The sequence below is a fragment of the Narcine bancroftii genome, chromosome 11 (genome assembly GCF_036971445.1).
Source record: "Narcine bancroftii isolate sNarBan1 chromosome 11, sNarBan1.hap1, whole genome shotgun sequence".
NCBI classification, from domain to species: Eukaryota; Metazoa; Chordata; class Chondrichthyes; order Torpediniformes; family Narcinidae; genus Narcine; species Narcine bancroftii.
Genome location: NC_091479.1, coordinates 78,236,655 through 78,259,981, shown reverse-complemented (window position 1 = coordinate 78,259,981; position 23,327 = coordinate 78,236,655). Strand labels below are relative to the sequence as shown.

General features: G+C 41.2%; 2 protein-coding genes across 2 annotated transcripts in view; one reads left to right on the top strand and one right to left on the bottom strand.

Moving 5' to 3' along the window:
* LOC138745230 (voltage-dependent calcium channel subunit alpha-2/delta-4-like) overlaps window positions 1-23,327 on the top strand; it is a 270,894-nt gene that overhangs the window by 153,201 nt on the left and 94,366 nt on the right. The window lies entirely within an intron of this gene.
* On the bottom strand, window positions 16,577-19,639 carry LOC138745806 (leucine-rich repeat and transmembrane domain-containing protein 2-like). The gene is made up of 3 exons (XM_069903122.1): window positions 19,549-19,639; window positions 18,205-18,795; window positions 16,577-17,016 (listed from the first exon to the last, which is right to left on the bottom strand). Exons 1-3 carry the CDS (start codon window positions 19,637-19,639, stop codon window positions 16,577-16,579), a joined length of 1,122 nt encoding a protein of 373 aa, XP_069759223.1.

Sequence of the window (23,327 nt, the reverse complement as noted above, 5' to 3'; positions counted from 1 at the left end):
AGAGAGATAAGTGAGGCATGTAATAATGATACGGCAGTAGTCATGGGGGACTTTAACTTCCATATAGACTGGGAAAATCAAGTTGGTCATGGGAGTCTGGAAGAGGACTTCATAGAATGCATCCACGATAGCTTTCTTGAGCAGCATGTTAAGGAACCCACAAGAGAAAATGCTCTCCTGGATCTAGTGTTGTGCAATGAGATAGGTAGAGTAAATGATATAATAGTCAGAGACCATCTGGGAAATAGCGATCATAGTATGATTGAATTTCTCATTCAGATGGAAGGGGAAATAGTTAGATCTAAAACTAATATATTATGCTTAAACAGGGGGGTGACTACCATAGGATGAGGGAGGAATTGGGCAGAGTGGACTGGGAGCACAGGCTAATTAATGAAACAGTTGAGGAACAGTGGAATATTTTCAAAGAAATATTTTGTAATGCTCAACAAAAATATATTCCGGTCAGGAAAAAGGGCAGCAAGGGAGGGAAAAATCAACCGTGGTTAACAAAGGAAATAAAGGAGAGTATAAAATTGAAGGCGCAGGTGTACAAAGCTGCAAAGAGCAGTGGGAAACTGGAAGATTGGGAAAACTTTAAGAAACAACAAGGAGTTACAAAGCGGGTAATAAGAAATGGGAAAAAGGATTATGAAAGTAAATTGGCACAAAATATAAAAACAGAAAGCAAAAAATTTTATAAATATATAAAATGGAAGAGGGTGGCCAGAGTTAACATAGGACCCTTGGAGGATGAGAAAGGAAAACTGGTAGCAAAAAATGAGGAAATGGCTGAGGCATTAAACAAATATTTTGTGTCAGTCTTCATGGTGGAAGACACGTCCAGCGTGCCCAAATGCGGAGTTAAGGATGCGAATGTTGGGGAGGGCCTTGATAAAATAGTTGTTACAAAGGAAGTAGTGATGGAGAAACTAATGGGACTAAAGGCAGACAAATCACCTGGTCTTGATGATATGCATCCAAGGGTTCTGAAGGAAATGGCAGAAGTTATAGTTGATGCATTGGTGGTCATATACCAAAATTCCTTGGATTCTGGGCAGGTCCCGGCAGTTTGGAAGACAGCAAATGTCATGGTACTTTTTAAGAAGGGATGTAGGCAGAAGACTCGAAATTATCGGCCAATTAGCTTGATGTCTGTAGTTGGAAAAATGCTTGAAGCCGTCATTAAAGATGAAATAGTGAAACTTTTGGAACGTAAGGGTTCAATCAGGCAGACGCAGCATGGTTTTAGAGAGGGAAGATCTTGTTTGACAAACTTGTTAGGATTCTTTGTGGATATAATGGGTGCGATGGATAGAGGGGAACAGGTTGATGTTGTATATTTGGATTTCCAGAAAACGTTTGATAAGGTGCCGCACAAGAGACTTATCAGTAAGTTACAGGAAAGTGGAGTCCGGGGAAGTATATTGGCCTGGATTGAAAATTGGTTGTCTGACAGGAGGCAGAGAGTCGGTATAAATGGGAGTTTTTCAGGTTGGAAGAGAGTGGTAAGTGGGGTGCTGCAGGGGTCATTGTTAGGCCCACAACTGTTCATCATTTACATTGATGACTTGGAGGAGGGGACAAAATGTGGTGTAGCCAAGTTTGTGGATGACACCAAATTGAGTGGAAGAGCAAATTGTAATGAGGATGTGGAGAGTCTGCAGAGGGATAGAGTTAAGCTGGATGAGTGGGCAGATGGAGTAGAATGTTAATAAGTGTGAGGTTATCCACTTTGGCAAGAAAAATAAAAGAGCTGAATATTATTTATATTATTTAAAGGGTGAAAAACTACAGCATGCTGTTGTGCAGAGGGACTTGGGAGTGCTTGTGCATGAATCGCAAAAAGTTAGATTGCAGGTGCAGCAGGTTATTAAGAAGGCAAATGGAATGTTGGCCTTCCTCGCTAGAGGAATTGAATTCAGGAGTAATGAGATAATGTTGCAACTCTATAAGGTACTGGTGAGACCGCACCTGGAGTACTGTGTCCAGTTCTGGTCTCCATATTTGAGGAAGGATATACTGGCTTTGGAGATGGTCCAGAGGAGGTTTACTCAGTTGATCCCTGGAATGAAGGGGTTGACTTATGATGAAAAATTAAATCGTCTAGGATTGTATTCGCTCGAGTTCAGAAGAATGAGAGGAGATCTTATAGAAACGTATAGGATTATGAAGGGTATGGATAGGATAGACGTAGGAAGGTTTTTTGAGCTGGCCAGGGAAACTAAAACGAGAGGACACAGTTTCAAGATTCAGGGGAGTAGATTTAGGGCAGAGATGAGGAAAAATTGTTTTTCCTAGAGAGTAGTGAATGTTTGGAATTCTCTAAGCAGGGAAGTGGTTGAGGCTGCCTCATTAAACATATTTAAAATTCGGTTAGATAAATTTTTACATAATAGAGGAATTAGGGGATATGGGGAGAAGGCAGGTAGGTGGAGTTAGGTCATAAATTAGATCAGCAATGATCGTATTGAATGGCGGAGCAGGCTTGATGGGCCATTTTTGGCCTACTCCTGTTCCTACTTCCTATGTTCCTATGTAATGTTTGCAAATTATTCTGGAAAGCTACTATCTTTACCCAAATATCAGTATATTCAAAATAGGGAGACATTTTCAGATGTTTGCTGTGTGAAATCTTATAAATATAATTTTTTAACAATATTTCAAATTTTATTTCCTGAAATACTCTGAATCTTTGGTTTCTTTTGCTTTTGAGAAACTTCTGGTTGAAAGATTGTCAGGGAGGGATTCATCTCTGCCTACTGTCCCAGCAACTGATTGCATGAGCCTAGCCATGATTCTCTTCTCCAGCTCCTCCTTTCCTGCAGAAAGATACTACATTTCAATTCCCTGTGTCTCGATCAGCATAGCTCAGATCAAAAGCTTAATTGAGTTGACATGTATTCTTGGCTCAGCCTTTCTCCATGCTAATGCCTCAAAGTCAGTAAAGCTGCAACAACAGAATATGTACATTTCCCCCCTTGTCTCATATTTTGTGTACATACTCATACATTTCTCCAATTACCAATTCTGATCTGGAACAATTTATTAATTAGAAATTATTTCATTGCAAAATTACTCTATTTGCTATAACATACTCTGGGGACATGAAAGGAACAATCTAAATACAAAACCTTCTTCCATTGTAAATTTCAGAGCTCCAAATATTAATGTAAAGAGGGGACTTTCAAATGCACAATCTCTCTATTGACAGTGCAGTGGGTGTTAAATGACTACTGATGTAAAAGCAACCTCCATGAACAACTGCACAAGAGATGGACCTGCTATTGAGGTCTGACTGCTGATGGAGAAATTATTGTGATTTTGATTTCATACTTCAACTCTAAAAGAGAATACATTAGTATTCTGACCGTTGTAAATTGTAAAGGTCAATAATGGTTCATGTCTGCATTAGGGGGGTAAATTATATTGGTCATTGTTAATAGGTTTGTTCATCATGTATGCAGGATGCAGTGATATGGAATACAGTGCCTTCCATAATGTTTGGGAGAAAGACATTTTTTCCTTTATTTGCCCCTGTGCTCCACAGTTTTACATTTGTAATCAAACAGTTCACATGTGATTAAAGTGAACATTCCAGATTTTATTGAAGGATATTTGTATACATTTTGGTTTCACCATAGAGAAATTACATCATTGTTTATACATCATTCCTTCGTTTCAGGGCACCATAATATTAGGGGAATAGCAATAGTATGTATATTAGTCATATTTCTTTCTTTGGCTTGGCTTCGCGGACGAAGATTTATGGAGGGGGTAAAAAGTCCACGACAGCTGCAGGCTCGTTTGTGGCTGACAAGTCCGATGCGGGACAGGCAGACACGATTGCAGCGGTCATATTTAGTACTTCATGGAATATCCTTTGCATACAATGACTGCTTGAAGTATGTAATTCATAGACGTCACCTGGTACTGGGTATCCTCCCTGGTGATGCTCTGCCAGGCCTCTATTGCAGCTATCTTCAGTTCCTGCTTGTTTCAGGGGCTTATATTTTCTCTTCAGCATATGGCAGACGTGCTCAACTTGATTTAGAGTGGGTGACTGACTTGGCCTTCAAGAATTTTCCAGTTTTTTAACTTTAAAACAAAATCCTTTGTTGCTTTATCAATATGTTTGGGATCATTGTCTTGCTGTAGGAGGAAGCACCATCCAAAGAGTTTAGAGGCAGGCAAGATGTTTCTATACACCTCAGAATTCATTTTGCTACTGCCATCAGCAGTTACATCATCGATGAAGATAAGTGTGCCAGTACCTGTGGCAGCCACACGTCCCCAGGCCGTAACACCTCCACCATATTTCACAGATGAGGTGGAATGCTTTGGATCTTGGCCTTTTAAGCCTCCACACTTTGCTCTTGCCATCACTCTGATGCAGGTTAAGTTTGATCTCATTTGTCCACAAGGCCTTTTTCCAGAACTCTGTAGGCTCTTTAAATATTTCCTGGAAAACTGTAATCTGGCCATCCCATTTCAGTGGCTGCCTAGTGGTTTGCATCTTGCAGTGTAGCCTCTGTATTTCTGTTTGTGAAGTTTTCGGTAGTCATAGTCATTAACATATCCACACCTGCCTCATGAAGAGTGTTTCTGATCTGTCGGACAGGTTTTGGGATTTTTTTCTTCATTGTGATAAGAATTCTTCTGTCATTATCAGTGAAGATCTTCCTTGGTCTACCAATCCCTCTGCGATTACTGAACTCACCAGTATGCTCTTTTGTCTTAATGATTTTGGTAATCCTAAAGTTTAGGCGATGTCTCTTACTGTTTTGTTTTATAGCCAGTGAAGTGGCAACGACAGACTCCAGCAGTGATCAAAAGCTTAGAAGCAAGCCTAGCTCTCTTATACCTGCACCAATGAAGCAATTAAACGTGCCTGAGTAATCACAAACTCCTGTGAAGCCAGATGTCCCAAATATTATGCTGTAATTTCTGCATCGTCAAACCAGAATGCATACAAATACCCTTTAATAAAATCTGGAATGTGCACTTTAATCACATGTGAATTGTTTGATTACAAATTTATAACTGGAGCACTGGAGCAAGAAAAGGAAAAAAATAATGTCTGTTCCAAACATTATGGAGGGCACTGTAATTCTTTGTGATACTTTCCCCCTCTTTATTATAAATTTCCACATTCCCAGGTCATATAATACATTTTCATTATGTTTTCAAAGCTGTTTTGCATACTTTGTTTTTAGTGAGCTTTGTTTTGTATTGTGAGCCAAACAGAGAATATTGGGCAATCTGTTGCTGGATTGTTGGAGACAGATTGACTGAATTAGTTATATTTGAACAAGTAGCTCTATTTCCTTCTCTATTGTTGACAGGCAGTTGTTTCAGGGTACATGGTAACGTATCTTAATCTTTATCTCACTGCAAATCCTGTACAGTAATGTGCTCTTTATATCGGCTTTATTTGTCTGAAATCAGAAGCTTCCTTATAATCACAAATAAATCTTCCAAGTGTTGCTTTTTTATATTAAAAGAACTGCTTTGGCGATCACACTGAATACCACACCAAGTGTCGTATTCTACTGAATAATTTATGCTGATATCAGAATCAGATCCACGGATTCTCTGCCAGCTGGCAGCACAGAAGGAAGCAGATAGTGGAAATCTGTTCCTCTCCATATGTTCCTCACCGAGCTGCTGTGTCGTTCTACTTTAGTGATTCTCAATGAAAATTCACAGGTGTCATGATTTCATGGAATTAAATTTATAAGATTTTATTTTTCTAAAACAAACTGATTGAACTTCTCCATTTCCAGTTACTGCATCTGGCATTTCTTACATCCATAGTGTACTGCTTGCTACATTTCATTATATCCATCATTCAGCTTTCTACAAACAGTAATTTATATTGATACAGTACCTTCCCCGATATCCAAAACTCTTGGGACTGGATGTTTTACGTTCATTGTTTTTTTTTTCCCAGTTATTGGAACAATGGCTTTATGCAGTTCAGTAGCATTAGCCGATACTTATATCAGCGCTTAAACAACAACAAGCATCGACAGGCTTTTCGAGCACGATATAATGTTTAATACATTCCCAAAAAAAAAACAAATTAATCTCTGCTTACAAAATAACTATATCTTTGTGCAGTGCACCAGAGCTCTGCAGTTATCAAAATGGCGCCAGGACCTCACATGGGCAAGTCGGGTGATAAATCTTTTTCAACCTGTGGACCTTTTTTCTATTCCGAACTTCGGATACAGGGAAATGTACTGTAATGTATGCCTTAGGACTCAATTTCTCTCACCCTTTTTAACCCTCATCCTCAATACTCAAAATAAATTTCTTCTCCACTTCACAAGATACTGACACTAAACATAACTTCAACTCAACCCACCAGAGAGAAATAATAAACCCTATGGGTACAGAATGAATAGCAGATACAAGAAATAATTCAATCTGAGCTCTTTTATGTTACTTCTTTGTTTCAGTTGCATCAAAAGCACTTGCCTTTCCAGCTGCCAATTCCTTTGTAGGTGTTGTCAGACCATGTCAAAATTATTAAAAGAAAACACTTGTAACCTGTTTTCTAATGAAGTGCCATTGATTAAAGCACAAGCGATCAAAGTCTTGTTGGCAAACTTGTCTTGGTGATTTGAGGCAAAGGGTAGTTGTGAGGCCACATGTGAATAGGGGAATGAAAAAAATTTCATAGCTTGCGGTATTGACTATAAGAATTGTGACATCGTTTTGCAGGTGGTCAAAGTATTGGTTGGACACTTTTGGAAAAATGTCTACAGTTTTAGTTGCCAGACTGTATAGCAATAGAATACAGCAGAGATTCTAGAATGCTCCCTGAAATGGACATATATTGTTACAAGGAGAGACTTGAATAGGCTGGGTTTATTCTCTTTGAAAAATAGGAGACGTAACTTTATAGAGATAAAATTATGACTGTTTTCCCAGATCCAGGGAATCTCGAACTTGAGGGAACAGGTTTAAGGTGAGCAGGGAGAAAGTTAATCTGAGGGGTAAGATTTTCAAGATAACTATTTGGATTGAGCTGCCAGAGGAGGCAGTGGAGGGAGACATAATTACAAGGTTTAATTGTTATTTGGATGGGTACTTGGATAGGAAAGGCACAGAGGGATATGAGCCAGGTGCAGGAAAATGGGATTAAGACAGATCTGCACACTGGTTGGCATAGATGAGATGAAACAAAATGACCTGTTTCTGTGCTGTACAGTTTGTTGATTCTTTGACTTAAATGGACTTCAATAATTTGTATGAGATGAGAGGAGGAAGGTTTAGGGAAGATATCCGAGGTAGGTTTTTTTGCACAGAGTAATGCACGCTTGGAATGCATTGCCAGGGGTGGTGGTGGAGACTGAAACAATAAAAGACAAAGAACCATGTGGATGCAAGAAAAATAGAGGGTTATGGATGTAAGGTAGGGAAGGTTTACATTGTTGTGTAGGTTTCTATCAGTCAGCACCACAAAATGGGCCAAAGGGCCTCTACTGTACTATAATGTTCTGTGTTGCAATATGTGAAGTTCTGTGACGTTGCAGCTCCCCCTTCTGGCTACTAGGTAGCATTTCAGGATGATTTTAACTTTTAACCAGACAACTGTAAATAAATAATTCCATAACAAATATTTTAGCAATAAATACTGACATTTTCTATTTATATATATTATCCTATTCTGGTGTCATCAGGAAGTTCACCTTGCTACATCACTAGTTTCTGCTATCTCTCCAAGGGCCATGTACCTGTGGCCTTGATCACCATCCATTATTCTCCCCAGCACTGGTGATTCTCTATGAATCCATCACCTTGAAGTAGGCTTTGGAGTCCCCAAATTTTTCCACCACCAACACTTATGATTCAGATATTCACCTCTTATTTTTGATCTTCTGAATTCCACGCCTATCTTGGAAGGCAATCAGCCTTTGATTCTCTGTAACTTTATTGATACAAAAAGGAAGCACTCCTTAATTTTTTTTCCTGGTTTTTCTCAAAACATTTATCTTTATCACATCTTATCATCTTCAAATTCTCTACTCAAATTACCTTGGATTTAGATTTGTATACAGCACAGAAATAGGCTTTGGCCAATTCATCCATGCTAACCAAGATATCTATACTTGTCCATTTGAAATTTTCTTATCCATATACCTGTTCAATGTCTTCTAAACTTGGTAATTGTACCTGCTTCCACCACCTCCACTGGTAGCTCATTCCATGCACCTCCCACACACTCTAAAAATCTTGTCCCTCAGCTTTCCTCTTTAATTTTCCCCTCTCATCCCAAGCCTATGTCCTCAGGTTTTAGACTCCCCAACCATAGGGAAAACCTGCTTGTAACCCCTTTATAAACCTCAAGGTCACCCTCAGCTTCTTTCAATTGAGGGAAAGTAGTCTTGGCCTCTCAAATCTTTCCTCATAATTCAGTGATGGCAAAGGGGCAAGAAACCATGCTCATTTTCATTGGGGGAGGTGGCAGTAGAGAGGGTTAGGACATTAAAGTTCCTGAAAGTCAGCATTTTGGAGGACCTCTCCTAATACCAACACATTGAGGCAACAAATCTCCACATTCTAAAAATCTGTGGAGATTCAGCATGTCATTGGAAACCACATCGAAGTTCTATGTTTACTGTGGAAAGTAAACTGTCTGGCAGTCAACAAGGCAGCCAACGTCATAAAGGATCCCCACCTCGCTTATCGTGCTCTATTCTCACTACAACCTTCAACCAGAAGATGAAAACCCTGAAGTCCAGCACCTCTTGGTTCGAGAACAGTTTTCTCCTATCAGCTATCAGGCTGTTAAACCTGCTTGAACTACTCTAACCATAAACTATCCTTGGACACCAAAAGATCTGAGGGGGAGTGCTGTCGCAAAGGCAAGAGGTGATAGGTGGAGAAGGGAGGGGGGGACAACAGCAATCAAGGGGAGGATGTATTTTTACCTTTGCTATATAAAGGACATTGTTTGACCTGCTGAGTTTCTCCAGCATTGTGTGTGTTTACTTGTGTACATGTGTAACTGAAGCAGATAGGAATTTTGGTGCATCTGTTCATTGCGCTTATGTATATGACCATAAACTCATGTCGTATCATATTTCATTTGATAAAATTTCTATGAATCGTTTCTACACTCTTTCTAGCTTAATCACATCCTTCCAACAGTGTGGTGGCCAGAGCTGCACACAATTCTCCATTTAATTATTTGGACAACTGTAACATGACGTCTCAACTGTGCTATTCAATGCCTCAGCCAACGAAGGCAATCATACCATCTGCCTTCTTCACCCCTCTGTTTACTTGTGTGGCTACTTTGGGGCACAAATATATAGTTCCCTTAATGTCTCGGTGTTCAATAATATTCTTGGCCCCTGTCACTCACTGTTTACATCCTGGCATATTTGCATAACCACACAAATTCTATCAGCCACGGCACACGAACCATGGGTGTAAAGGGTGGGGCCAGTACTGCACACACTGCACTCCACCTAAAAGCTCCTTTGCGCAGGCCCGAGGACATGTCCATGTCCTCCCCCTCCACGTCCTCCCCCTCAAAAGATGCTCACAAACTCAAGCTAGCATGCTGGAACATCAGAACCATGCTAGACAAGGCTGACAGCCACTGACCTGAATGTCGGTCTGCCCTCATCGCACATGAACTCCTCAGTCTTGACATAGACATAGCCGCTCTCAGTGAAGTCCGCCTTGCAGATGTAGGCAGCCTCCAAGAACGCGGCGCGGGCTACACACTCTACTGGTCTGGCAAACCTATGGATGAACGTCGCCTATCTGGTGTAGGCTTCATGGTCAAGAACTCCATTGCCTCCAAACTCGAAAACCTCCCGACAGGCCACTCGGACCGGATCATGTCCATGCGACTCCCCCCTTCAAAACAAGCATCGCATCACCCTCATCAGTGTCTATGCTCCAACCCTCCAGGCGGAACCAGCAGAAAAGGAAAAGTTCTACACTGATCTGCGCAACCTCATTCAACACACCCCTAAGCCGACAAGGTTGTTATCCTTGGCGACTTCAACACTCGCGTCGGCAAAGACTCAGAAACCTGGCCAGGAGTCCTGGGCAAGTATGGTGTTGGCAAGTGCAATGACAACGGGCGCCTCCTGTTGGAGCTCTGCGCAGAACAGCGGCTTGTCATTACGAACACCCATTTTCAGCAGAGGGACAGCCTGAAGACTACCTGGATGCATCCCCGATCCAAACACTGGCACCTCCTGGATTACGTCCTGGTGCGAGAAAGAGACAAACGAGATGTGCTCTACCCCAGGGTTATGCCCAGCGCGAATGCCACACTGACCACCAGCCTGTTCGCTGCAAGCTCAACCTTCCCCAGAAAGAGGTTCAATGTTGGAAACTTGCAGTCAGACGAAGTGAGAGGAAACTTCCAGGCAAACCTCAAAGCAAAGCTCGAGGATGCAATCCGTCCCCTGAAACCCTCTGGGATCAGCTGAAGACTGCCATTCTGCAATCCACTGAAAAGGTACTGGGCTTCTCCTCCAGGAAAAACAAGGACTGGTTCGATGAAAACAACCAGGAAATCCAGGAGCTGCTGGCAAAGAAGCGAGCTGCCCATCAGGCTCACCTTGCAAAGCCATCCTGGCCAGAGAAGAAACGAGCCTTCCGTCGTGCATGCAGCCATCTTCAGCGCAAACTCCAGGAGATCCAAAATGAGTGGTGGACTTGCCTCACCAAACGAACCCAGCTCAGCACGGACATTGGCGACTTCAGGGGTTTTTACAAGGCTCTAAAGGCTGTGTACGGCCCCTCACCCCAAGTCCAAAGCCCACTGCGCAGCTCAGATGGCAAAGTCCTCCTCAGTGACAAAATCTTCATCCTCAACCGATGGTCAGAACACTTCCAATCTCTTTTCAGTGCCAACTGCTCAGTCCAAGAATCCGCCCTGCTCCAGCTCCCTCAACAGCCCTTAAGGCTAGAGCTGGATGAGGTCCTCACCCGGGAAGAGACATATAAGCCAATTGAACAACTGAAAAGTGGCAAAGCAGCAGGTATGGATGGAATCCCCCCAGAGGTCTGGAAGGCTGGCGGCAAAACTCTGCATGCCAAACTGCATGAGATTTTCAGTTTGACATGTCAGTTTGACATGGTCCTTGCCCTCAGACAGCTCCAACAAAAGTGCAGAGAACAAAAACAAAGGACTCTACATCACCTTTGATGACCTCACCAAAGCCTTCGACACCGTGAGTAGGAAAGGGCTTTGGCAAATACTAGAGCACCTCGGATGCCCCCCAAAGTTCCTCAACATGGTTATCCAACAGCACGAAAACCAAAAAGGTCGGGTCATATACAGCAATGAGCTCTCTGTACCCTTCTCCATTAACAATGGCGTGAAGCAAGGCTGCGTTCTCACACCAACCCTCTTTTCAATCTTCTTCAGCATGATGCTGAGACAAGCCATGAAAGACCTCAACAATGAAGACGCTGTTTACATCCGGTACTGCACGGATGGCAGTCTCTTCAATCTGAGGCGCCTGCAAGCTCACACCAAGACACAAGAGCAACTTGTCCGTGAACTACTCTTTGCAGACGATGCCGCTTTAGTTGCCCATTCAGAGCCAGCTCTTCAGTGCTTGACGTCCTGTTTTGCGGAAACTGCCAAAATGTTTGGCCTGGAAGTCAGCCTGAAGAAAACTGAGGTCCTCCATCAGCCAGCTCCCCACATCTCCATCAGGCACACAAAACTCAAAACGGTCAACCAGTTTACCTATCTCAGCTGCATCATTTCATCGGATGCAAGGATCGACAATGAAATAGACAACAGATTCGCCAAGGCAAGTAGCGCCTTTGGAAGACTACACAAAAGAGTCTGGAAAAACAACCAACTGAAAAACCTCACAAAGATTAGCGTATACAGAGCCGTTGTCATACCCACACTCCTGTTTGGCTCCGAATCATGGGTCCTCTACCGGCATCACCTACGGCTCCTAGAACGCTTCCACCAGCGTTGTCTCCGCTCCATCCTCAACATTCATTGGAGCGACTTCATCACCAACATCGAAGTACTCGAGATGGCAGAGTCCGACAGCATCGAATCCACGCTGCTGAAGATCCAACTGCGCTGGGTAGTTCACGTCTCCAGAATGGAGGACCATCGCCTTCCCAAGATCGTGTTATATGGCGAGCTCTCCACTGGCCACCATGACAGAAGTGCACCAAAGAAGAGGTACAAGGACTGCCTAAAGAAATCTCTTGGTACCTGCCACATTGACCACCGCCAGTGGGCTGATATCGCCTCAAACCGTGCATCTTGGTGCCTCACAATTCGGCGGGAAGAAACCTCCTTTGAAGAAGACCGCAGAGCCCACCTCACTGACAAAAGACAAAGGAGGAAAAACCCAACACCCTACCCCAATCAACCAATTTTCCCTTGCAACCACTGCAACCTTGTCTGCCTGTCCCGCATCGGACTTGTCAGCCACAAACGAGCCTGCAGCTGACGTGGACATTTACCCCTCCATTAATCTTCGTCCGCGAAGCCAAGCCAAAGAATGTGTGCCTGGGAAGGAGGGATGTCAGAAATGCAGTAAATATAATGAGAAAATCAATATGCTTGGAGGCAAAGGGGAGCTCCATTTTAGACCATATTATTAAGCTGATACTAGTATTCATAAAATTAATTATAACTGTGTTAATATTAGTTTTTAATCACCATGGTTGTCAGGAGAATCACAGATACCAATAAGGTACAGGAGGGAGATAGATCAGCTAGTTGAGTGGTGTCACAACAACAACCTTGCACTCAATGTTAGCAAAACCAAAGAGATGATTGTGGAGCATAAGGAAATCAGGAAAACATAAAACAATCCACATTGAAGAGACAGCAGTGGAGAGGGTCAAAAACTCTGAATTCCTGGGTGTCAACATCTCCAAGGATCTGTCCTGGAGACTCCACGCTTTTTTTTTTTAAGTGTTATTTTTCACACTATGAACCATATTGACCAAAATACACATAAACATTTCCCTCTTGAATATACACAGTGTCTTTTTCTCCCCTCCCTTCCCTCCCTCCTTCCTACCCACTAAACATTCAACATTAAACAATGTCATCACACAATGAAAACAAACATGATGCAATCATGAAGAAGGCTTGATGGCAGCTATATTTTGTGAGGAGTTTTAGGAGATTTGGTATGTCACTGAAGACTCTCAAAAACCTCTCCAGGTGTACTATGGAGAGCATTCTGGCTGGTTGCATCACTGTCTGGTACAGAGGTGCCAAAGCTCAGGACAAGAAAAAGCTCCAGAGGGTTGTTAACTCAGCCTGTGACATCACGGGCAGAAGACTTCACTCCATCGAGGACATCTGCAAGAGGTGGTGTCTTAAGAAAGAAACCTCTATCCTCAAGGACCCCCACCACCCAGTCCATGCCCTCAGCTACCATCGGGAAAATGTGCAGGAGTCTGAAGGCATTCCCTCAACAGCACAAGGACAGCTTCTTCCTCTCTGCCATCAGATTCCTGAATGATCAATGAACCACAGACACTGCCTAACTTTGTCTTTTTTTCTTTTTCTTGCACTATTTTTATTTTGTAAAGTAGTTTATATAAATTTTTTACTCTGACGCTGCAGCAAAACACCATATTTCATGACATGTTCATGACAATAAATTCTGATCCTGATTCTAATCAATAGATTCATCAAAAGTAACTTTCCTTATACACACATGGGTCACCTTTCACCTTCTCTGACTCCATCATCTTGCTAAATGGGATGAACTCAGAACATACTTGGCTGCTCATAACTATGTATCCATTGTCCTTCTGAAGCAGTGGTTCTCAACCTTTTTCTTTCCACTCACACACCACTTTAAGTATTCCCTATTCCATAAGTGCTCTATGATTAGTAAAGGATTGCTTAAAATGGTATATGGGTGGAAAGAAAAAGTTTGAAAACCACTGTTTTAATCATACCTAATTGACTCGTTATGTGCATGGTTTCATAACTCCAAAGCAAATGGGCCAATGACAATTTTTCTCAGGCAAAATAATTCAGTAACAATTGGGTGGAGAGCAGCGATTTTCAACCTTCCCTTCCCACTCACATACCAACTTAAACAGTTCCTTACTAATCACAGAGCACCGATGGGATAGGGAATATTTAAAATGGTATGTGAGTGGAAAGAAAAAGGGTGAGAACCACTGATCTGAAGCAACAGAATGATATTACATCACAATCTGTAAGATCCTTTCTGTCAGGATAGAGGACAAACCCTGGTTAATTGAAAGGTTCATAGAGGCATGCTGGGAGCAGCACAAGGCTTACCAAGATGTCAGCTTGGCAAAGCTGCATACAACACAATAAAATAATAGGTCTTGGACAACCAGTAAATCAGATCAAATTTCTGCAGACCTGCTGCATCTTGATGTGAATGGAGATGGATGAGAAGGGGAATCTCCAAGAACTTACTCAATATTGAAGGCATTGCAGTGACAAAGCAGAAGTGCCAAGTGAATCATTACTTTCCACATCTTCTAGAGATCCCACCATTAAAGAAGCCAATGCTCAGCTAATTCCATTCACTCCACGTGACATGGAACACTGAATACAGCAACGATTATGGGGTAGAATAACAAGCCAATTGTACCAGTTATTCTCTAAAACTAGGCATGTATCTTGTCAAGCTATTTCAGAATCGACCCCATAATGTGGAAAATTGACCAGGGATTTTCTATCCATAAAATAAAGAAGCTTCCAATGTATTTTTTTTCTGGCTGACCCTATCAATCATAGCAAAATGGTGGAATATGTAATTGATTGTGCTATTCAGTGCTGACTGATAACTGGTTTGAGTGTCATCAAGTTTACAAGAATCTGTGCGTGGACAAAGGAGTTAAATTCTTGGTGAATTCGGAGACTATTTTTTAGATGGGGAGAAAATTCAAAATTCCAAGGTGCAAAGGGACTTGGGAGTCCGCGTGCAGGATACCCTAAAGGTTAATCTTCAGGTGGAGTTGGTGGTGTAGAAGGCGAATGCAATGATGGCATTCATTTCTAGAAGAATAGCATAGAAGAGCAGGGTTGAGACTCTATAGATCATTTGTGAGACTTCACTTGGTGTACAGTTTTGGGCACCTTATTTGAGATGGTTCAGAGAAAATTTACTGGAATGAAAGGGTTGGCATATGAGCCCTTGGATTGTACTCATTGGAGTACAGAAGGATGAGGAGAGGCCTCACAGAGGCATTTTGAATATTGAAAGGCCTGGACAGAGTTGATGTGGCAAGGATGTTTCCCATGGCAATCTATAACTTCTGGATAAAAGGGTGTTAATTTAAAACCTAGGTGCAGAAAAAATTCTTTAGTCAGAGGGTTGTGAGTCTATGGAACTTGTTGCCACAGGCAGTTGTGGAAGACAAGTTGGGTATATTTAAAGCAGAGATTGACAGGTATTTGATTAGTCAGGGCGTCAAAGATTATGGGAAGAAAGCCGGGGAGTGGGAGGATGGATCAGTTCATGAGTAGAATGGTGGAACAGACTTGATAGACCAATGGGTCTATTTCTGCTCCTATATCTTGTGATCCTGTAAGACATTGAGGCATCATTTGAGCAAGTATGGCAAGAAGGTAAAGCTGAAGTCCAATCAAATCAAGCGGAAAGTGCTCCAATCCCTCGAAACATATCTTACACAAAAGTTGTGGTTGTTGGAGGTGACTCATTTTAGCCCCTGGACATTCTGCAGTGAGTACCTCAAGGCTTTGGCTTGGACTAACCCCTTGCATAAGGGCTTCCAACCTGAAATGTTGACTGACCATTTCTACCGATAGGTGCTGTGTAACAGGCTTAGTTCCTCCAGCAAATCTTTGTCTGCTCGTTTACAGAATCTTTTGTGTTTCTCTATTCTTAGTTTTATTTTATTTTTTATTTCTTGATGGTGGTTGTTTTCTTTTTTAAAATCTAAAGCAGATATTTTGTATTCTACAATTGTAAATATTTAAAATAAATTCACCCTACAAAAAGTAAGTTTTCAATTTTGGTTTTAATATTTTTGGTTGACAGCCTTCCAAAGTAATCAACCTTGTTACTCCATGCATTGGCACTTGAAGCCAAGTGCCCTACAGATAAGATAAACTACAATTGTATCCAACATGTGTCTTCTTTCCAAACAATATATTTTAAATTTTAATTTAAAACTAGCTGGACAATGAAACACACAAATATAAAATACCTAAAATGAAGCAAAAGACTCAATTCTTGTTCCTCTAATTAAGATTCAATTTCAAACAAAGATTGAAATAGCCATTCTGCATTGAGTTCTAAATACCAGTCAAATAAATGGCATGCATTAATGTTTTGAAGGCCACCTTCTTTCTTTCTATAAAATCCCATATATCAGTGGCTGTTACATTTCCTGAAGCTCCAGAAAATAAAAGCAGCAGGATTTAATATTGTAGAATGCATTTTGATTAGATGACCTTGATTACCTCAGTGAGAATTTAACATTAATACTTTTATTAGCACTGCAACTAGCACACAGGCCTAAAATGGAGTAAACTGGTAGCTTTTTTTCCCATTCAAACCAAGGCTATCTCTGCATATGATCTTCAGGCCATGGAGGAGGCTTGCTTTTGTTCCTCCTGTTCTTGCTCACCATCTCCCATCAATGGCTGGCGTTTTTTAAGCTCCCGGTGGTATTTTGCCATCAAAGAGGCATATATGCACCCATATGCTCCAGCAACCACCATCATGATGCAAACAATTCCACACAAGACCCCAGCAATGATGACTGTCCCAATGGCTCGCCTGACACTGACTGGACGGTAACGTTGTCTGATACAATCTGTGGTATGATAGTATTGTGGCCTTGAGGTAATGAGCTCTTGCTTCACACAGGGAGGGGCAGTGACTGCTTTTCCATTCACTGAAGATTTATTTTCGTCCTCTAGTTGGACACAGTAGTTGAACATCTCTATCGGAATTACTCTGAGATCTTTCCCACGGAGGCCTTTTGGCAGAGAGCATTCAATTCCATTAAGTTTTCCACCTGATTTTACAACAAAATAATCAGTTTAAATAACATGGGTTGCTACTCAATTCGGTAAAAAATAACTGTATAAAATAGCCATTTCCTTAAAAGTTCGTTTGTATTTATATTTGTTAAGAAATTATTAGCACCAAAATAAATATTTTTATTTTCTTTAATTCAGCCATATTTTATGTTTGATTTTCAATTGAGGAGCTCCAGCAAACCAATTCTTTATCCATGGGCATGGAACATGGGAACATCGCCTATTTTAATGGGGGAAAAATATTTATTGTAATTCCTATGTGTTGTTCTCCAATAGAAGCGAGATTCAGTATTCATAACTGATTTAATTGTTGTCTTAGACAGTAAGTCTGCATTGATTTTGTAACATTTTAGAAATTTTACATTTCTCCATCATCTCTGGCATAGCTAAATATTTTAGTTCACTTTAAAATAACATTATCATCTACAATTTGAAACTAAGCTACATGAAATGATATTAGCATGTGACAAAGCGGTAAGTATAGTTTAAAAAGTGGCATGGTTGACGTAGCGGTTCGAATCCCATAGTATCTGTAAGGAGTTGTACATTCTCCCGTGTCTGCGTGGGTTTCTCTGGGGCTCTCACACCATTCAAAACGTACCAGAGGTGTAGATTAATGGGGAGTAAATAGGCTTTTGGAATATTAAAGATTATAAGTAACACAGGCATGGATGAGAGTTTCAGCAATAGGTAAACTACAGTAAGGGTGGAAATAGGTTATGTGAGGGAGAAGGGTGTGAATTGTTTTAATGAAAGAGTCTGAAGTTGTTCTCTAAGTGAATAGGATGCAATGGTTACAAACTTTTTGGTTTATCCATTGACAAGGCCACTAAGGGTACTGGCTAGAATTTGTTGTTTGGCAAAAAGCCAACTTAGGTCTTCTTAATATTTATAAAGCAATCACAAAAAAAGAAAATGAATTGGTACCCTCTTGTTAGGTCTATTTATGATTCTGGTTATCTGTCTATGATCATCTATCACAGAGAATCAAAATAGACCTAACAAGAGGGTTCCAATTCATTTTCTTTTTTTGACATTTAGGTTCATTAGTAAATGTTTGAGTTCAGTTTTAATCCTCACGTTGTCTTAGTTTTGGGGGAAAAGAATTGTAGCTACTGAGGGCTGCAAACATGCCTGGAATTGTTTTAGCTTGTTCCACTCACCTTTGTATTGGAACCACTCCATCCAGTGTTTGAAATCCCTCAGACTGCAGTCACATTCCCAAGGATTCCCGCCAAGTTGTAATTGCTGAAGAACTTCAAGTGGCTCAAAGACCTCTCTTTCAAGATTTGGCATTCTGTTCTCTTCCAAGTTCAACCAGGTCAAGTTCTGCATTTCATCAAATAAGAGTAGGGGAATCTGAGACAGACCATTAAGAGAAAGGTCTAACCTCTGTAAGTTAGTGGTCTTATCAAAGATATTTTTATCCAGACTTCGAATACTGTTGTTTCGTAAGTTGAGGTCAATAAGGTTCCTGATGTAATCAAATACATTTGATGGTAGTTGGTCCAGGTAGTTGTTTGACAGGTCCAGTTTCTCCAGTGTGGTAAAATTAGTGAATGTGCTAGCATGCAAGGTGCTGAGTTGGTTGTTACTCAGTGAGAGAAATTTGATGTTTGATGGAATGTCTGTTGGTATGGTCACCAAGCCAAGATTGCTGCAATCCACTTTGTCATTGTTGCACGAACAGTGGATGGGGCATGCCAACAAGGCATCGACAATAGTTAACACCACAAAGAGCAAGAAAGGTGGATCTGTGGAGAAGCAGAAGCACATGGTACAGAAGTCAAGAGTTTCAGCAGTTACTGATGAGTAAGGTATCTCACAATGTAAAGATAAATTTCTGGGAATTCACAAGAATTAGTTCACTGAAATAATCAAAAAGAAAATCATTACTTAGAACAGAATCTTGATTAACAGACAATCACAGGGAGAGTATACTCTTCTTTTTTTCATTGACCTAAGTTCAAGTTTATGGATAATATTATTTTCTCAGAACAGGTTGTCATTTGACATCACATATAACCCTGATTCTTTTTCCTGAGGGCCAAGCAGAATTTCTAATTATTGGTAATGCAAAAAACTATAGTCAAGAAATGTAAACAAAGAAAAAATGGTTTAAAAAATCCTATGTATTCCAGACCGTGAAGCAACACAGTTGGCATAGTGGTTAGCGCCACGCCTTTACAGCGCCAGAGATCAGGACCAGGGTTCAAATCCTGCACTCTCTGTAAGGAGTTTGTACATTCTCCCCATGTCTGCGTGCTTTTTCCCTGGGGATTCTGGTTTCCTCCCACCATTCAAAATGTACTGGGGGGTGCAGGTTAGTTGGACTCATGGGCCAAAAATGGCCTGTTACCATGCTATGTCTACATTTTAAAATTTAAATAATGTGCAAAGTAAGAATCCTTAAATGTGTCTCTGATTGAGTTTGTTGTTGGGTGTCCAATGGTGGAGGGAGCACAATATTCCTGAAGCTGGTGGTGTGAGTCTTGTGCCATCTATACCTCTTTCTGATGGCAGCAGCAAGAACGGAGCATGTCCTGGATGGTGTGGATCCTTGATGATTGCTGTTGCTCTCTGACAGCAGCATTCCATGTAGATTTTCTCTGTGATGTACTGAACTGTGTCCCTTAGCTTTTGTAGGGCTTTGGGCTCAGAGGTATTTCTGCCCCTATGTCAGGCCTTGATGTAGCTGGTCAGCACATTTTCCAGTGCACATCTGCATAGGATTTTCAATGTCAAACTAAACCTGCGCAAACTCTTAAGGAAGTAGAGGTGCTGTCGTGTTTTCTTCATGATGACATTAATGTGTTGGGTCCAAGAAAGCTCCTCTGAGATAGTGACTCCCAGGAATTTAAATTTGCTCATCCTCTCCATCTCTGATTTCACCCAGTCGTACACATTTTGTTTTCCCTTCCTGAAGTCCACAACCAGCTTCTTGGTTTTGGTGACATTGAGTGTGAGGTTGTTGTTGCTGCACCATTCAGACAAGTTTTCAATCTCCCTCCTGTTTGCTGACTCATCATGCCTTTTTATGCAGCCCATTACCAGCAAATTTGTTGATGGTGTTATTGTCGTACAAGCCACATACTCATGTAAAGCGAGTGGAGCATTCATACTGCCCATCCAGCATCCATTTACACAAAGCCAACACTATTCACATTTTATTCTCCCCAAATTCCCAGCAACTTCATGCACATTCTACCGCTCACCTAGTAGGGGCAATTCAGAGTGGCTAGTTAAATTACCATATGTCTTTAGGGTTTTGGAAACTGGATTACATGGATAAAACTCATGTCAGCATCAGCGATCATGGTTGTACCCTCATCACGTGAGGAAGCAGATCTTGTAGATGTGTCATGTGTTACCCAGAGTGAGTATTTTGCTCAAAAGGATTACTTGTGTGTGAAGTAAAAACACAATGCTGGAGAAACTCAGCAAACAGTGTACTTTATAGAGCAAAGATAAAGATACATAACCAACATTTCGGGCTTGAGCCTTTCATAAATGAAAGACTCAAGCCCAAAATATTGACTATTGAAGAAGGACTCAGGCCCAAAACATCAGCAATATATCCTTATCTCCTATGGTCACTGCAAGATCGGCTGAGTTCCTCTAGCATTTCGATGTGATTTTACTACAATGTAAAATGTCCATCCACGCCATCTTAGGTCTAACCCTCCGAAAGGCTATGGTCCTTGATAACAATAGTGTCCCGGTGGTCTGTCAGTCAGCGGGGAGTTGGGTTGCCGGGCAGTGGGGAGGGGGGCTGTCAGGCGCAGGGAGTTGGGTCACCAGCTGATTGTCATCAGCCCACCCCCTGCTAGGCACTTGAAAGTGACTAGCCGCTTTGCCTTGCTGCTTTCAGGTGCCTAGGGGAGCGCTCGGAAGCGGAGAATATACCTCCCCAATCTTATTTCTTTATAAGCTTTATAAGTATTCACATATTAGTTGATTGAAGGGAGTGATTCAACTAAGTAAATCTAAAATGGAAGGTAAATTATGTTTCAACAATTTTCTACTGTAATTCGTTACTTTTTGGTTTTTAGTTAGACATGAATAAATTTCAATCAGTACCATTATGTTATCACCTTTTTACTGCTGCATCAAGTAGGAGAACATGTAATCTCTTGCTGACTCTCATTGGACTTGAGATGAATGCATGTAGTAGGATGTGTAACAATTGTTAAAGATAACTAACTGCAGAAAAAGAATTGATTCTGAAAAATTTGGATATTTCACTGGATGCAAAAAGTCAGAAATAACAGGAGCTCTGGCCAGAAAATGTATTCTTCAATAAGCATTTAACTAGAGCGTTCTTAAGCATCATAGATGAGTGACAAAGTTTTTAGGATTACAGGGACTGGTTGGCAGAACAGAGATTGTGGCAGAAGAATGCTATGTTGAGAAATGTGGGGTAACATATTCAGGTATATGTTTGATTTACTGAGGAAAATAATCTACATGAAATGGTTTGGACTGATTTTAGTCCTTCTCTGTGAAACAATATAATATAGTAAATGGAATGAAGTAGGTGAGCCGCAGCTCTAATAACAGTACAGTTAGGGAATGCAAGATAAATGATGAATTTAGTTTTGAGTTTTATAGATACTGACATAAAATTCAAGAACAAGGAGCTTAAAGATTAATCCAAAGCAACATCTGAAGCACCATGATTATCCTAGTGGTCAGCACAACGCTATTACAGTGCCATTGATGCAGTTCAAATCTGGCACTATCCGTAAGGAGTTTGTACATTCTCCATGTGTCTGTGTGGATTACCTCAGGTGCTCCAGTTTCGTGACCTTTCAAAACATATGGGGCTGTATGTTAATTGGGGTATTTGGGTGCCAAGGGCTCAAGGGCCAGAAGGGCCTGTTACTGTCCTATATGTCTACATTAAAAATTAAAATTAAATTAAAACATCAAGTCAACAACTAGAGCATATGGATCAGATTAGCTGTTAAATATTTTTCCCTTCATCATAGGGTTTTCTTGGAATCATGAATGCTTTGCTTTCACTCTGATCTTTTGGATCTGAGGATACAAAGGAGGCCAATGTGGAAACTATGGATTCTTCAACGGATGATGCAAGAAGTGGCTAACTGATTTGGTTCATTGATTATTCAGGAATCTGATGCAGCAGGGTAGAAGCTGTCCTTGTGCCACTGAGTGTTTGTCTTTATGCTCCTGTACCTTTTCCCTGATGGTGGCAGATTAAAGAGGGCATGGCCTGGGTGAGGATAGAGCTGCTTTCTTCAGACATTGCCTCTTGTAGATGTCCTCGATGGAGTGGTGCCCGTGATATCCCAGATCGAGTTAACAAACTTCTGAAGTTTTTTCTTGTCCTGAGCATTGACACTTCCATACTAGACATTGATGCAACCAGCTAGAATGCTCTCCACAGTACACTGGAAGAAATTTTTGAGTCTTTGGTGACGTGCAGAATCTCAAAGTATAGCCACTGGCGAGCCTTCTTCATGATTGCATCAACATGGAAGCTCCAGAACAGATCCTCGGAGATGTTTACACCCAGGAATTTGAAGTTCTTGACTCTCTCCACTACCGAGCCCTTGATGAGGACTGGATTGAGTTCTCCTGACTTCCTCCTGAAGTCCACAATCATCTCTTTGATTTTGCCAATATTGAGTGCAAGGTTGTTGTTGTAACACCACTCAATGATCTGATCTCCAGTGAATATGAAGAGATTTGTGAAGACAGCATTGATTGTATTTACTGTCTGCAGTAAGTAGTCCAGGTCTCAGAAGCATAGGGATCAATGCTTCTCCGTAGATCATGAGGTTTCTACGTAATCTGGTCTTTATTTTCAAGTATCCTTTTCTTCAATCTACCAAAGGTTGTGCTCATGCATTGAAAGTGGTTGTTAATTTTATCACTGACATTCTTGAGGGGTATTGAGATATAAGAAGTAGTCCATGTTCTGTAGAAACTTATCTTGTCAGAGAACACGATGTTGAAATTGTTAAGGTTAAAGCCCATCTTTTTGTATGCTTTGGGGGACGAGTTGACAATTGGAGGTAAGCCTCTAAGTGTGCACAAACCTAGGTTTTGTCTGCATACTGCTGCTCAACTATTGAGGTTCAGTTAACTTTGGATTTGGAGTGCAGGCACTGTAACCCTAATGTTTACCCACATGTTTCTGATTTGCTCTGAAGGTTATCTCCACTCACAGAGGATGAATTTTGGCAGTGAGATGAAGCAATAGGTTGAGAAAGATTAAAAAATGTGTCGGGGCAATGAAGCAATCACTGGTCTGCACTGA

Coding starts and splice junctions, on each gene's coding strand:
- LOC138745806 (XM_069903122.1), bottom strand. CDS start 19,639: ATGGAATGCTGCTGTCAGAGAGCAACAGCAATCATCAAGGATCCACAC. Junction 18,796..19,548: donor GCTGCTGCCATCAGAAAGAG/GTATAGATGGCA, acceptor GCTTCTCCACAG/ATCCACCTTTCTTGCTCTTT. Junction 17,017..18,204: donor GGAGTGGTTCCAATACAAAG/GTGAGTGGAACA, acceptor TTGTAAAATCAG/GTGGAAAACTTAATGGAATT.